The sequence below is a fragment of the Epinephelus lanceolatus genome, chromosome 13 (genome assembly GCF_041903045.1).
Source record: "Epinephelus lanceolatus isolate andai-2023 chromosome 13, ASM4190304v1, whole genome shotgun sequence".
NCBI classification, from domain to species: Eukaryota; Metazoa; Chordata; class Actinopteri; order Perciformes; family Serranidae; genus Epinephelus; species Epinephelus lanceolatus.
Window position 1 is genome coordinate 17,642,491 of NC_135746.1, and position 16,575 is coordinate 17,659,065.

The 16,575-nt window shown below is 44.2% G+C and overlaps 1 protein-coding gene across 13 annotated transcripts in view; it reads right to left on the reverse strand.

The window, feature by feature from the left end:
- The window catches only part of sash1a (SAM and SH3 domain containing 1a), a 261,100-nt gene that overhangs the window by 64,050 nt on the left and 180,475 nt on the right, over positions 1-16,575 (reverse strand). For 7 of the 13 annotated variants that reach the window (XM_033648953.2, XM_033648952.2, XM_033648956.2 and 4 more), the window contains exon 2: positions 2,890-3,018. In XM_033648953.2, coding sequence (XP_033504844.2) covers positions 2,890-3,018 — 129 coding nt within the window. Of the gene's footprint in view, positions 1-2,889; positions 3,019-9,327; positions 9,716-12,943; positions 13,082-13,242; positions 13,950-16,575 lie in introns of those variants that run through there. The other 6 variants (XM_078173810.1, XM_033648954.2, XM_033648959.2 and 3 more) reach the window with 5 other exon arrangements.

Sequence of the window (16,575 nt, forward strand, 5' to 3'; positions counted from 1 at the left end):
TGGGTCTACCCTGGGGCCTTCTACCAGTGGGACATGCCCGAAACACCCAAGAGGCATCCTGATCAGATGCGCAAACCACCTCAACTGACCCCTTCGACACAAAGGAGCAGCTGCCCTACTCCAAGCTCCTTACGCTATCTCGAAGGCTGAGCCCAGCCACCCAAAGGAGGAAACTCATTTGGGCCACTTGTATCTACGACCTCATTCTTTTGGTCCCTACCCAGAACTCATGATCATAGGTGAGGGTTGGGACATAGAGGGACCAGTAAAACTCCCTTGCTTGAGGCAGTAACTCTCAACCTGAAGGGAGCAATCCACAGGTTTCCAGCAGAGAACCATGGCCTCAGATTCAGAGGTGCTGACTCTCATCCCCACCACTTCACACTCGGCTGCAAACCTGCATGCTGGAGGTCACCAAACTGCGTATTTACAGTAAGCAAGAACGGTTCTTGACACAGACAATTTCCTGTTGTGTGCTACATGTGTTAAAGGGAAACTTAGGGTAGTGTCTTGACCTGATTCTCCAGACATTGTCTGGACTTCATGTGAGAAAACAGCTCTAGGCTCCTCTCTTTGGGCACCTTCTGGCTCTTCTTGTAGTCTGAGTCAGAAGAGGTCAAAGCTCAGGTGGCCTTCATCTCATGATCGGAGTGACTGAGTAACCTTCATGATCCCAAAAACTTACTTTAGGAAAAACATGAGATGTTTAGAGGCATCCGTCAAAAAGAGAAAAGAACTGACCTATGAATGTGAAGCAGTGATAAAAACAAAGACAATGACTGGAGAGGGAGTGGGTCTTGCAGAGGCGTGATTGCGTCACCCACCATCCTGTACCCTTTCCAAGTGACAGGTCTCTCCCTAAAGGGCAAGTCCCTCAGGAGTGCAACTTGCTAAATGCCTCCCCATTAATGTGGCTCTTGGACATTGTGACCTTCTCTAACCATCTGCTATTGGTCCTGAGGGAGGCGGCTGCATGACGTTGGCTTGCAGCCACTGATTTCTGGACACACTTCACAAGATACAAGAGTCATTCGCTACGGTCTCTCAGACTGGGTGTCCGTTTCTCAGCCCTTATTCTTACTTCATCTTGGTCTCCAATGCTCTGCCTGTCTTTCTTCACATCTCTTGCCTTACTCTCACAACATATTTCATTTTTTAATCCCAGTTTTACAGACACTGCCACAGCCTTTCAGTCTATGAGGGTATCAAGCCCAGTGGAAAACTACCACCCAAGAGGAGGATTTCATCTCAACCTACTCTTACCCTCACTGTAGAAAAGGCTGTTCTACACTTGAATAGTCCTCAGACCTAATTTTAGAAAAGGACTTCACTGAAATGCAAGGCAAAGTTCAATCCATATAGCGTGGGTTGAAACTGCGCTTTTGAGAGCTCTCAATAAGGTGTTGTCTGACCTATATTCCTTCCTTCATGTTTTTTTTTTCTCCTCTCTCTCCTTCTCCTATATTTTGGTGCCAAACTTTGCAGAGTGGCGGGACAGCTGCAGGCTCTCACATTCTCCACTCCTTCTCTTCATTCCCCTCATCCTCCTCCCTTCGTCTTCCTCTGTTCACATCCTTATCCTCCTCCTGTCCTGGGCTTCAGGCTCGGGGCCCAGTCAGCTCTTTTCCTCTCTTCTTACACCCGGGCTGCGAAATCTGCCCTGATTGCTTCCTCTTCCCCTGTTTTATCTCCTCAGGATGAAACCTTCCCAAACTATAAAACATCTAGAGGTAATTCATATCACTGTGAAACTCAGACGACGGCCACACGGAGAGAACACTTAACCTACGATCAGAGGCGATGCATCTACGAATCCACAGCTATGAACTTTTTTTATGCTTTCAAATCCTCTCAAAAAGCTGTGAGAACAGGATGTCTGCCCGCAGTCATTAAAAGGAAGCGTGCAATAAATCAGCTATCCATCTGAGCCATACCTGTCAACCCAACCAAAACCACATGGCTGCCTTCGAGCAGAAGAGGCCTCCCATTGAACTGGAAAACCAGTAATGACAGACAAAAATATATGAGCAGAGACAATTTGGACAGGGGCTAAAATAAGAAAAGCTGAGGTAACATGATATCAGGGTGAGCAGAATCTGCAGAGGGGGACTGAATCATTATTTCGTCAGGCAGTACTATTATATCTGCGACACCTTACTGCCTAATTTTATTTAAGTTGGACATTTTTTAAAGCAGATCTGTGACTGTGGAGTAGCAGCAAGCCAAAGTCGGAAAAAGTGGCTACTTTTCCTATTTATTTGTTTTAGAAATTGAGCACAAATGCCATTTTCTAAGGGTTCAAACCAATTAAATTCCCCATGAATAAGTCATAGAGCAATTATGAAGTTAGCATAACACTCAGCTCTTGTATTTGTAGACCTACTGGGTAGTGTGCAGCAGAGAGCTGCGCCCTCTGTAGCAGCACCAGCAGCATTCCTTCATACATTTGCATGTAGCTTGGCAACCGAAGGGGTGCCCCACTACCCTACATCCTTGTGAAAAAGGACCCCCCAAACTACCCCGTGGACCTCCAGAACACCACTGCATTCACATCCAGAAAAGGCATACTGCCTTTGGGGGAAAGTCTTAAAACCTTAGCACACATTCATGTTTGTTCCGCTGCCGATGCTCCTTGCCAGGCTGTTGGCTAAGACTGTGGAAATTACACTGTGTAAAGCTATGAGACGATTCGAAAAGGGGGATTTTTAGGGTCATTATTAAGGGATTTGCAAAGAAAATTATCATTTGTCCAAAGCAATTTGGAAGAATGCAAACTGAGTGGTGAGCGAGAAATGTTGTGGCTTACAGCTGTTTTTGCTCAAACCATGTTGCTAGGCATTTTATTCTTTTATGTGTGTGTGTGTGTGCATGTTGGAGTGTTGAATTTACCATGTCAAGCTCTTGGGAGACTCGTCTTTTGCGGAGCTCTTCCATGCGGTCACTGACGTCACTGAAGCAGGTGTTGTAGTACTCAGAGTACTCCTGAGCAAGGTCATCTATGTTGCCCAGAGAACCATCCTGGAGAGAGGAAGAGAAGGAATGGTTAAACTGGGGAACTATTGACATCCCGAGAAAGGAAAGCTGATGATCTAATTCTACAGGAAAATTATCTGATTTTTCAGATTTGCAAAATTTAAAACGTTTGTTATTCCATGAATCACTTAAAAACTACAACCTTTCACTCTTTCATGCAGCTTCTATCACTTTACAACATCCCTCCAGCGCTTCAGGGAAGGAAAAAGCCCGATCAAGTTAGTACACTGTGTGACAAGCACACTCCCCTCCATCTTCTCCAGTTACAGCACAGCACAGCTTTTTAAAACCACTGTCACACACACTTACAATTAGTGGTGTATAAAAGGTACCTACAGGCGTTCATTTGGGTAAACCTGGCATGGCTTGAGGGTGGCACAGGGATACAAACATAATCACTCATCAACACACATGCACAGAGACATGAGTTGTACACATTCACCAATGTGCTCACACACTCTATCCAAACACAAAAACCTAAAAATACCCCTCAGTAAAAGGTCTGTATGTTTTCGCCTTTTACTCTTATCAAGTCCCGCTCAGCATCTTTGGCCAACCGCTGTTTGATCCTGAGTTTTGTCTTTATCGAGGCTCATATCAAGGATGCCCTTTACCTCCTCAGTCATTCACCAAACTCCAAACCAAAACACAGTCTTCCGGCTAGCTGTGGTTTAGATCAGCACAGTTCCTGTCTTTGTGTGGAAGTCATGTGTTTAGGATTGAGGGAGGAAGCTGTGCTCCAAACAGTGAAGACCTTACCTAACAGAACACTGAAGACTGGCCTCCAGGTTACTTTTGGAAACAGGGACAGTCAGCGAATATAAACTGTCAACACAAGAAGGGGCCTGAATCATGAAGTCAGCTGGGGCATGTTGCTTTTACATCAGTTGACGTTTAAGCTTTGGAATACACAGAGCTGAAGAGCAGCGTGAAAATGAAAAGCACTCACTCTGTAGTTAAACCTGGGGATGGGGACCAAAACTTCCCCAAAAGTACATTGCACAATGACCAATAAAACAAACAAACAGGAAAGAGACTGCCTAACTGAAAGAACCTCGGTTGACTGAGGGGTCTCCGACTGATGATTCGAATCTAGCTTTCAGGGCGCAGCCTTAGAATTCAGACTGACTCATAAACAAATGGTCATTTATCAGCTAACGGGTCAGTCTCAATCAGACCAGAGACATTTAGAAAGAAATATTTATTCCTTGAATTCAGCCCTTAGGAAGAGCCATCTCTGTTGCACTATGTGGGAGAGAAGACCGCTCATCTCTCGCTTTGGTAAAAATGTAGGCTGTTCTGGCAGCGCTGGCAAACTGCTGAATATTCATCAGTGTTGATCTAATCTGTGCCAGGCAGACAGCTAGCATTGAGTCACTGTGCAGGGTCCGAACAGTCTCTCTCAGTCTCTGTCTTTCTCAACCGGACTCCCTATCCGAGTGCCAGGCCACAAATGAATGGATCACTGTGAGTATGAGAGAGTGAGTGTACCGCACACCCACACACACGGTACACGCACGCACATGGGCATAAGGCCTCTGTGAACACACATTAGCATGCACACACATGCACGCAGGAGATTTCAACAACATCGGACCAAAACAAACTGAGGCAGACTGATCGTACACAACACCGGCTCAGTGGATGGAGTTACGAAAGGGCACTGAACGCAACGTCGCTGACAGACACACATGTTCTGTCTCAAAAGTCCAGTTTGTCTGGCTGTGATCCGTCCTCCCACTCTCATTACTTGAGAAATTCTGTTTCTGGCCGGACATATGGTTCGAGATGACTGAGATTCCCGGTGGGAGCACTCCCTGTGCACACACATGCTTTCCCCTTCATTCCTCACATTGACTGAAAGCACGCTCTCATTACAGAACACCAAGATGTTCTAATCACCATAAACACGCCACCATTGTGCTCATCTATTCCAGACGATAAGAAAGAGCTCCGTCTTGAGGTTGCACCAACTCCTGATTGACAGAGGGCCTCTGGAGTTGATGTTAAAGATTAGTGGGGTTGTAGAAGCAGAATTAAATAGTCAGGCTTTGCCATTTTTCTGGCCCCACTCCCACAGGAACACTGTATGTGAACCTCAACTGTGGACAGGTAAGGCTGCACGTGATTTGCCGATGTGTGTCAGCATGCGTGCAACACTCGTGTGTGTACGCAGATAACTGGGATTCCTCCAATTCTCCAGTGGCATGAGCTCATAGGGGTCCAACACAGCTGACCCTCACACCCCACCTCCACCACCACCTTGTAAAGTGATACCGCATACGCTCGGTTGTGTATGTTCACTACAAGACAGCATGTGAAAACAAGTGTAGAGAGCACCTTTGGGGGAATCGAAGCGACTTAGAGAACAAGTTAACAACTATTTTCTCAGGGTGTTAGATTCACAAAATGTGTCAGCAGATGAGCGAAAGTTTAATCCACATTTTAGAGAGAATCTGTCAACGTGGGAGTGTAGGTGGAAGAGCAAAGAGTGATCCGACAGTGGTCCACACATCCATTTTGGATATGCTGGCAGAAAGGGGTGGGGGTGGAGGCTGGACAAGGGATGATTTGTGGGATACTGACTGGGGCAGCTGTGGGGTGAGAGGAGGATAAAACATCTGGGAAGAAAGAAATCTGCATCTATAAGAGAGATTCTACGGATGAGTATAAAATCCCCCAGAGCTCATCTGACCTAAAAGGCACGCAGGCCTCCCTGTGTTAGCACATCAAGTTAAGTAATAGTCCTTAAAACATTGCTCACTCCAAAAATATCCTCTAAAAACCACTTTAGAAACGAATTAACCACAATAATAAACACATCTACTTTCATGGAGGTATGTTTGAAATGAAGGCTAATACTGGTTCAGCTGATGTAACCACTTCTCCACCCTTGGATGTGAGGGAGGCCAACTCCCAGTTTTGGCTCAAACAATAGCAACAATAGTCATACAAGAAAAAGCAACACCCAAGCAAAAATGTGAGTGTGTATGTGTGCGTGTATTTACAGTACAAAAAGTGCGTGTGTCATTTACTGTTCAAGCCCAAGATAGCGTCTGCTCGATGGCGATGGCTACTCCCAACGTGCAGCTGAAATCTGTCGACAAAACTGTTGCACGTCACTTCTGTTCCAAGAGTTTTCGCAACACAAAACAGAGAAAAGCCTCTAGGAAATGTTACGGGACACTGCAGCTGAACAAACTTGTAAGAAGTTATAGTGTGAATTAGTGGCTGCCATGTTGATCGACCATCAAGACGCAAATTACTGGCGTTGCACCACAGTGGATAAATATTTCAGCAATGTGTGATGTGATTGCTACTAAGCCATAACCAAGTGATTTACACAATATTCATTCAGGATTGCATCGGAGGAATGGGGATGATTAGCATCCGTGCCAGGATTCCATGATATAAATATAGTTTATCCCCTGTCAAATCAAATATCCTCAGATTTAGTGCTGGAATATAAATATATAAATGCTCACAATAGGCGGCACACATGAGAATGCAAACAGCATGAAGACCCAGTAGCCTCCAATCGCTTAACCAATTAGCAACGGCATTCCTGGCATTCCTACAACCACAGAAGTTCGTCTCAGACATTCAGTTAATCAGTATAGTCAGGGCCGCTTCAATGTACTGTGTTAAAACCTCTGCTTTTCATGTTTCCATGCTATATATGTAGAATTAATAATCCCTAAGAGTCTACCATTCAAACTACTTGGCCTGCGTTGTAGCCCTTCTCACAAATGGACATCATTTCCAGCACTTCATGATGCAATGAAATGACACACCACTGTTCATTTTGTAACGTTTCACAGAATTAATACTCTGACAATGAGCTGCTCTTTTCTATTATTCTAGATAAACACACTGCCAAGAACGAGCAGTCCACAGCCGAAGTGACAATTTCCCCAAGACGGAGCATCTGAATGAATGGCACACCACTAAAGCAATCTCTGTTATTAAAAAATTCCACAGCCAGCATGCAAAGCACTGATAACTCAGGTCTCCTTGCGTGCTTAGGAATCACTGCCAAGACGCACAGCTAATCTCGCAATCAGGTTACACTCAATTCATGCTTTCCACATCATGTTAGATGTTGGAAAGTCGCTCAGAGGAAGTGTTTGTTTATTATAACCGTAGAGAAAGACATGCTAAAAGGCTAAAAGCCATTAGCTCAGTCTAACGTCTTTGTTCTAGTCCATCCTCTGGGCTCACATTCCTGGCAGGGTTGAATGGCAGTGTACATGGTATTAGCTATTGTTAAAGGGCTGGCCTGGTGACCACCCGTTCTCTTGGGGACGAGAACAATGACGGCAGTTTACAATGGAGCCACGCATCTGATGTAATGTTTGAACGTCAGTGGTGTGATCGCTTTCACTTGCCACACAACCTCAGGACAGGTGCGGCAGGTTTAAATTGCCACCAACTGTCTTGTGTTACATTGTGCTACTGTTTCGTCAAGAAGTGAACCAACTGATCTGTCCGTATTTATCCTGAGTCATTGGCTCAAAGCTAACCCACACAAGAGATCCCCTGACCACACAGTCACCACACAACTCATCATTAAAGCAATACTGAGTAATCCATCCTTTACTCCACCCTGCCCTCTATCAATTCATTTCCTCCAGCTCCTCCAGTACCAAGAATCACATGCTCATTTTTTTCCTGGAGTAGTACAGTAGTCTCACTGAAGGACAAATGGGATGGGAATCAAGGACCTGTTCCAAATTGTCCAAACCATCACAATCGTTTGCCTCCAAGCCTATCAATTCCCTTTAACAATGCCAGCGTGTTTTTCTGACAATTGCGCGTTACAAACCAGTGACCTTAAACTCATCTACGCTGCTGGAAACTTGGAACAAAAAGGAGTCATGGTGGAGAGGAAGAAACGGTCCAAAGCATGGCTTCAATTCACAAAGAAAGATCACAACAGTGCTGCTTGTAATGTCTGTAAAATGATCATTTCAAGAAAGACGTTAAACACCAGCAATGCGATGAATTTTTTTTACGCAACATGGGCTTAAATTCCAGGGATGCCATAAATTTGACACTCACATGCATGACTGCCACTGCTTCCCAACCTAGCAGGAAGTCTGTTACTTAGGATAAATATCCTGTTATAATACCATAACTGTTTTGAGATACAATACATTGCAATGCAATATGATATGATACGATACCATGCGATATACTTTATTCTCCCCATTGGGAAATTTGTCTTAGACTCAGGAGCTGCACAAGTAGTGCTGCTTTACAGTAATAGTCCAGAAGAAATAAAGCATCCATCATAAAAACATAAAAAACACATACTACACATAACAGTTGTAGCGTCCCAGTCGAAAGTCTGGACTGATGGTCTAAGGCGGTTTATTCCCTTCTCAATTAACTCCATCGACCAACGTAAGAGCTGAACAGAAATTAAGTAAAACAGAAGACAAAACAGTGCATTAAACTTAGCTCTTGAAGTTAGCAATTACACCAAAACGCAAACTTACTAGACAAGTAGACACAAAGAAACGCCCTCTTGACTGGCGCTAAATACCGCAAGGCTCGATTCCAGCCTGCGGCCCTTTGCTACATGTCATCCCCTCTCTGTCCCCTTTTCAAGCTTAGACGGTCCTATCTAATAAAGGCAAAAAAAATAAGAGCAATTTGATCAGGAATCAATAAGATAAGGAGTTGGACTGATAATGGTGTAGGTATCACAAAAAGTCTATCTATTCCCATCCTTGAAGATACGTGAAGACAGGTGGATGAAAAGAAAGAGTGGTTCTCATGTGAAATATTGTATCACCCAGCTACAGTGAAAATGTTGGACGCACTGCTGTGGAGAATTCCACAAAACACAGAGCGAGATGAAGCCTCACTAAGATGTTGGCCATGGGAGCAAAAGGGGGATGACTGTCGAGGAAGGTGAGGCCAGGGGGCACAGCCCACCCCCTTTAGAGGGCTTCCTGAGGATATCCGTAGCTTGAGCAGAACAGTGCTCTGCCATCCCAACAGAGGAAACCTGCCAGATCTCTGTGTGACCTCAATAATGAGACCAGTCAGGGAGGGGAGAGGAGGGGGAGTGAGCCGAGTTGGACTGGGCAACAATAGACAAAATTAAGGCTATGATAGACTGTGTTAGAACATTATTGGCAAAGACATAAAGTGGCCTAGCTAACCACGGTTTGGCAGAAACGAACGGAGCATATGCCGCCACTCTGTATGAAGTGCTATGTGGGAGGAAGCACATAGAGATCACCTCATCTAACCATATGTTTCCCAGACACAATCAATACTCACGTCTGGAGAGCTGGATCCAATCCTTAGGTCTCGAGATGAAGCGCCGACTTGTACACAATCAGTGTTCTCCAAATGGACAAACTCCCACCCACACTGTGTGAAACACCACAAAACTCTCTTCAAAACAGAGACAGATTCCCTGCAGGCAAGTACAATATTTCCACAAGGCCTCGGCTCAAGATGACCTTTCAAGCAAGATCGGGATGAGACGCTTCTTTCAAAGAGGTAAATCCGGGTTTGTGATCAAATAATCTAGACTAGGAAAGAGCAAACTTGGAAGCGTTTCCTGAGTCTCAGTGTTTCTCCTCTATGTTTTCTTGAGAAACACAACAGTTATTCCAGATCAAATTGAACCCCTGAGAGTCATAGGACATTTGCTAAAGGAGAAGCAATGGAGAGGAACTGGAACTGATTATTACAGAGATCTTAACGTCTGTATAAATGCACACCTCAAAGCACATTATGCTGATGCAGAATTCTTGGTTTCCAGTCAGGCAGTTTTAACATGCTCATTTAACATTCGATAAAGGAAGTTCAGGTCTGAGGAAAAAAAAACCTGTCTCCAGAAGAACTAGGAGCAAATCCCCCTTCAGACATCTGTAAATCCGACCTCTTAGACCAGCCTTAGCTCCTGCACCGTTCCGTCATAAAACGCCTTTGACTCTTAATTAGCTCAAGTGCTATTTACTCGGCTTCAACCACAAATAAATGACTGACTTTCTTAGGTATTCTTATTAAACACATTCCGCAACAGGCTGCTGTGCATGGTTAGTCTCAGTGTCAAGGCCTGCTCAGAAAAACTCCCGCAGTGCTGTTTGATTTACAGCCAAAACATGACGAAAACATATTCTGAAGGCGCAACTGCAGATGACATTACGTAGGATGAGCTCGCGCTTTGCCACTGGCTGTTTTAATGCTTATCTGTGCTGTCACCTCAGTGGAAAGAGGAGCTCTTGAGTTTGGCGTGCGTGCTGAAACACAAAGTAAAGAGTGAAAGACAGGAGTGTAGTAAGCATGTCGACCTGATCTTTATCAGGAGTTGATGAGTATCCGTACAAGTATGCAGGCCTGTTCTCACGTGTGGGGAAGCCATGACAAAACGCATTTGTAACAGTGAGTTAAATTTGGGTCAACAGGCTTGGAGCAAACCCAAAATTTTAAAGGGTATTCACATATGGGCTCCCCAGCAGAACAAAAGCCATTGAAAGTCATAGGGCAACATTTATATATAGCAGATCCATTTGATTTTGAGATAGGTGTTCACTGTGCTCCGGATATTGCTCCAAGATAGGAGCCTGAGTACATTGTTGGGAGTGAAAGTCGGGATATTTAAAAGGTCCAGTGTGCAGGATTTAAGGGATATATTGGCAGAAATGGATATAATATAATAAGTAATAGGTAAGGTCTGTTTGTTTTAGAGATGAAGAGACCTCAGCGGACACTTTAGCTCCCAGTAAAAACCTCCTGAACAATGAACACTGAGGGGAATCCTAAGCGGGAGTGCACGCTTGGCACATGAGAGAAGTTTCAGCTGGTTGCAATCTGCAATCCTCACTGCTATACGCCACTAAACCCCACACACTGCTCCTTTAAGAGACTTATTTTTGTGTTTTTTTATTGGGACTGTGTACTATTTAAGCCAATAAATCAATACCTTTTCAAAGCAATAAAAACATCTTCTTGTGTGCTTATCACCCGCAGGAATACTGCAAAGACACAGCATAAGGAAACCATTGTATTTACATAAACTACGCCTGCAGGCCGACATCATCTCCAACAACTCATCACCAGAAGTCCATTCACTTTCTGAGAAGAGCACCCAAAAGAAAATCATTCATTATCACGGCTGTCGACCGGTTAGTTCTAGTATGACAAACTGACCTGCTGAACTTTTGCGAGACGCTGTCAGCAGCCAAAAAAGCCGATCGAGTTCCATACTTTCACACTTCTAATCTTTCCAGTAGGAAAATAAGATGGTCACAGCTATCCAAGCTTTCCCAAGACATAAACGTGTAATGCGATACAGTACGTGGAACAAGAGTCCAACAAAAGTTGAGGTCAGTGATATTGAAATAATACCAGAGTGCTATGTCTGCTGACAGCATGGCTGATGATTTCCAAATCACTTTAGATGAGTGTTGCAGGATGTTTGTTGGCATTAGCATTAGTGTATGGTTCCAACTGTGTTGATGTTAGCAAAGAAAAGGAGGCATTTATCAATATTATTGATGATTGGAGAACACAGTGAAGATGTGTCTGACAAATATCTCAAGAACAAAAGAGTTCAAAGAGCTTGTTGCTGTTGTGTTGTGTGGTGGTTGGTGGCTGTAGGTAGATGGGTAGGTCACCTAAGAGGAAGTGGGTATACTGCCCTATATATTCCAATATACAGTAAACAGCCAGAAAAAGAGGTGTGTATACTCCATAGGCCTGCGTATCCTCCACTGTGTGTGTGCATGTGTGTTTCAGCTCAAGGGGAAAAACCTCAAAGATGAGCACAGCCTTGCAGACATTTGCCTCCAGAGCAATAAATCTAGATAAATTGCCTGGCCGGGAGCCAGGTCTCCCACCCGGTGTCAGAGGGCAGGACGCCCCCCCCCCCCACGTGCACACACACAAACACAGAGGCTCACACACTCTTGCATTTACACACCATTCACATCTTCAGTGCCAGACCAAACCAAATTAACACCTCTGTCTTTGAAGAGACTGGAAGTGACGGCAACACATTTGGTCAGCAGATCAATCAGACACAATGGCCTGTGAAAATCAAGAATGCAAAAGCGATGTTGCAACATACGACAACTCCAAAGTCACAAACATGTAGAGTAAATCTGACTCTCTCTAGACCAGGGGTGTCAAGACTCATTTTAGTTCATGGTTCGGATGGGCTAGACCAATAAAACCATCACACAATAACCATCAACGTTCATCCTTTTACAAAACAGATAGCTGAGTTGTCTTTTACCTTTTTGTCTTTTACTGATACAGATTCTTTTAAACTAAAGCTGCTGATTGACAATACTGCGGAACATATACACACTGTTCAATATCTTTAAACATGGTCACAGTAAGTATGCATTGTTATATCAGAGAACTGTATCCTGGTCAGGGTGGAAAAGCCTCTGAAGCAGGCAACACATTGTTTAACTTGTTCCTGAAACCTTGTCTAGTCATCTTGAGGGCCGGATTGGACCCTTTCGCGGGCTGGTTCTGGCCCACAGGCCGTATGTTTGACACCCCTGATTTAGACTGAGATAGCAGCAGTTCACAAGGAAAACAGGGCACTAGAAATGTCTCGTGATCAATCACAATACTGACACGCAAATGTGCAAAATACTATAATCTGGTAGACCTTGAGGTGAACTTCAGGAAATCCAAAGCACCTCTGATAACCTGCATTTCTAGTTTTATGTTTGGCACCATCCAGTCAACAATAAAGACACAACACACTCCTCAGCCGGAGGCCTCAGCAACAAAATCATGTTTAACTTGGAGAGAACTAACAGCCCATCCAGTCAAACCAAACAAAGCATGAAATGCTCCACAGCCACAAAGAACATGGCAGCAAACACAACACCTCGTACAAAGGGTTATTCTTCAATGTGTAACATACCATAGGCTCACTTGAGTCCTGTTTGCATGGAGATCCGACTGATTTAACAGTATGAATTCGTCACCAGCACCTAACCCAGCTGAATCCCGGACCACATGAGTGCTGCTGGATTTAAATCTGCGGCCTATAAGGGCGCGGAGAGGTGATTTGATGCGTGATTTGCATGCACCCACTCAATCACTCAATCGGCAAATCAGTGTCAACTTTGAGGATTAGGAGGGGAAACTCTCAGTTAGTTGTGAGTGTATGATGTCAGTCTATCACCCTGCCTCCCTTCCCCTTCCTCCCCTAAAACTTACCAGCATCCCCATAACGTCCGTCCACAGTTGAGAAAAACTGTCGGACGCGGCAGCGCTGTCTGCCCGGGGCTCCTCGGCAGGCGCACCGGTCCCCTGATCACCCTCCATGATGTTTCAATATGTTCAGTCAGACCAATCTGGTGCACAAAAATCTCGACTCCAAGCCTCCAGGCAGGGGGGGGGGGGCTGATCAGCAGCAACAAACGAGATATGGGTGCCAAGGCTGCTCCTAGACAAAGTTGCCCTTGACGCACCGGTGAAACGCTCCAGCATTGCTTGGCACGATCCGAAGTTTAGTGCGTAAATTGCGTCCTGACATGTTCACGAAACTCCCACAACAACTCGTGCGTCGAATTCAAGTAATTAAAACAAACGGAAAACGGAAAGAAAACCGGCTTTGAGCTGCCCCACAACAGGTCTGAAACTTTTTCCTAGCGGGTGTTCCCTGCTCCACAGTCCGCACTCCGCGGATCCCTGCCCGGGCAGAAAGCAAACCTCACACCGGGGGAATGTGTCGTCCAAGTGGGTGAGAAGTTCCTGGAAAGTTAAAGGAAATCCTCGACGAGTGATGGAAAAGTGTCTAACTAGTAGAGCGAGGACACAGAAGCGTATTTCCATTAAAAATATCGAGTGAGAGGACGCCCGGAGCTGAGAGCAAATCCTCCAAACACTGCGCCTCCCCCTCTCTGCACCCGCCGTTTCTCCCTCTGTCTCTGCCTCACACACACACACACTCCTCCCAACAAAACACTACAGGGGAAAAACACACTTGTGTCAGAGGCACAATGGCCAGGAATGACGAGTCATTAATATTTCAGTAAGTCATATGAGAGGTCATTCCAGATTTGTATAAGAAATATTATATAATTTAACCATAAGGCACTTTTAGTTTTAACCCCAAACACCATAGTTATGAGTTTCCATATGTCTGCTGTACTCATTGGTGACTTCAGTGACCATATCCTACATAATGATTATTTTTTATGTCCCTATTGCAGTCTATGGACGCTTTAAATGGTGAGTTTAAAGTTTTGCTGAGGCCAGTATCGCTCTGAAAGCCATCACAGAGTATAGTTCATTTAAGGCAGGGGTGTCAAACTCATTTTAGTTCATGGGCCACAAACAGCCTAACTTGATTTCAGATGGGTTGAATCAATAAAAACATCACACAACAACCTATAAGCACCATCATCTCCCATATATTGCAAAGAATTAAAAGGTACATTCTGTAGACGTTCATCCTTTTACAAAACAAATGAACAGCCTGAGAGATAGCAGACCCTACGTAGCCTAAGCTGCTGTGAGCATTTACACTTGTGTGGTGGTGTGTCTGTGTCACTCTGCAGTTACACCTCCAAAACACCAGTTGGCGACGTAGGTTTCTATAAAGTGCTCTAAAGTTTAGTTGATTCAAAACACACATTAAACACACATTAAACATGGCTTAATAGAGACAATTTCAAACACAAGTACACAAATCAGCTTCACTATAACTCGCAGCATTCACAGACAAACACTTGTCTTTATCTGGACACATTTTCCCCACAAATACAACATGCTAACGTTATTAGCAAAACGCCTATGGCATTTTACATTGTATAGATTAGCCTAGCAGCTAGCAGACTTTGCCTCTTCTCACACGAAGCCAGGGACAACAGTAACATTTAACAAAGGTAACATTACAAAATTTGTCTCCATTACAACTCACAAGGTTCACTGACAAAACAACTGTCTTACACTAAACACATTTTCCAAACAAATACAACATGCTTACGTTATTAGCACAAGCCTATGGCATTTTACATTGTATAAATTAGCCTAGCGACCGACCGAGACTTTCTCTGCTCATATGAAGCCAGGATAAATCACACAGAAGACTTAAAATGCTATTTTTGTGGAGGCTTTATTGTCTTCACAATTTATTGTTTCTTATCTGTGAAATTTAAGTAAATAAAAGCTTTGTTTCCACTGAGGGAAATGATTTCAGCTTACAGAAATAGACAGGCGGTCTGCATCACCGTGATGTGTAGTTACATTTCTAGGGAGGTGCATGTCAGGCTACGGCGTAGATTTGACGCAGAAGTATAAATCGCGCCTAAGTATTCATTGTTATATCAGAGAACTGTTTTCCTGTCAGGGTGGAAAACCCTCTGAAGCAGAATTTTACATGAAGTAGGCAATACCTTGTTTAACCCCTTTGTTTGGACCCTTAGGTGAGCCGGTTCTGGCCCACGGACTGTATGTTTGACACCCCTGATTTAAGCTCAGAAAACTTTTTATCTCATGCTGACAGGGCTTTCCACCAATACGTCTCTCCAGCCAGCGCTGAATAGGGACAGTGAACAAAGCACATTCTCCACACAATTGTATGAAAAACAAAAAAGCACATGGGAAAAATGTTTTTAAGGGGGTGATGCATGCTGGGTCCTGCGCCTGGCAAAAATCTGGACAAACTCCTGGACAATAACATGAGGAAAAAAAACATGGGACTTTGACTGTAACTGCTTAATTTGTTCAGATCACAAACAGCAGTTGGTACACAATGCAACAGCAGCGTCCTCTGGGCCCCAGATCTCATTTGAATACGTAAGATAAAAAGAAACATGTTATGTACAAGCATGAAATTGCACAGCTATCCTGTCTGATCAGCCGTTTGTTCCGCTCCGCCAGCAGGCTACTCTATTGTAATGAAGAAGTCCTGAGACTCTCTCTGATTCTCCCTGTTGTTGTCAGGAGCACATTTTCTCCGAGCTGCAACAGCTGCCGGGTCTTGTGACAGATGCCAGAAGGATGAGAGACAGAGAGAAAGAGAGAGACGGAGTGTAAGATTGAACGTTTTAAATCACCTCGCTGTAGCTCCCTTCCCCGTGGTTCCAAGCCAATTGAAAATGCTGCTTCACCTGCTGTTTACCAGATCAGCCTACAACACCACACGCAATGAGAACACGTATTTAAAGGTAACATAACCAGAGGAAAAAGAAAAGACCAGGAAAAACATTAACCACACATTCCTCTCTGTAACCATGCAAAAGGTGATCAGTTACACAATGATCCCCACAGATACAGTTTCACCTGTAGTGGAAGGAGATACATGATACAGGCCGTCTATTGTGGATTATAAAGGGTGCAAAAGGCTCCAACACATTTCAGTGACATCTCCTCATTTTTGCAGCACAGTCTACACGTGATTGATTTTATCAGTAATACAAAGACATTTATGCTTAAAACCAAACTAACAGTCTGGAGACTGGAGAAAATGTATTCATTGTGTTAGTCCGACTAAAACCGGACTTTTAAAACACATTAGTCCGAATGAAATCCCACTAAAGTCTG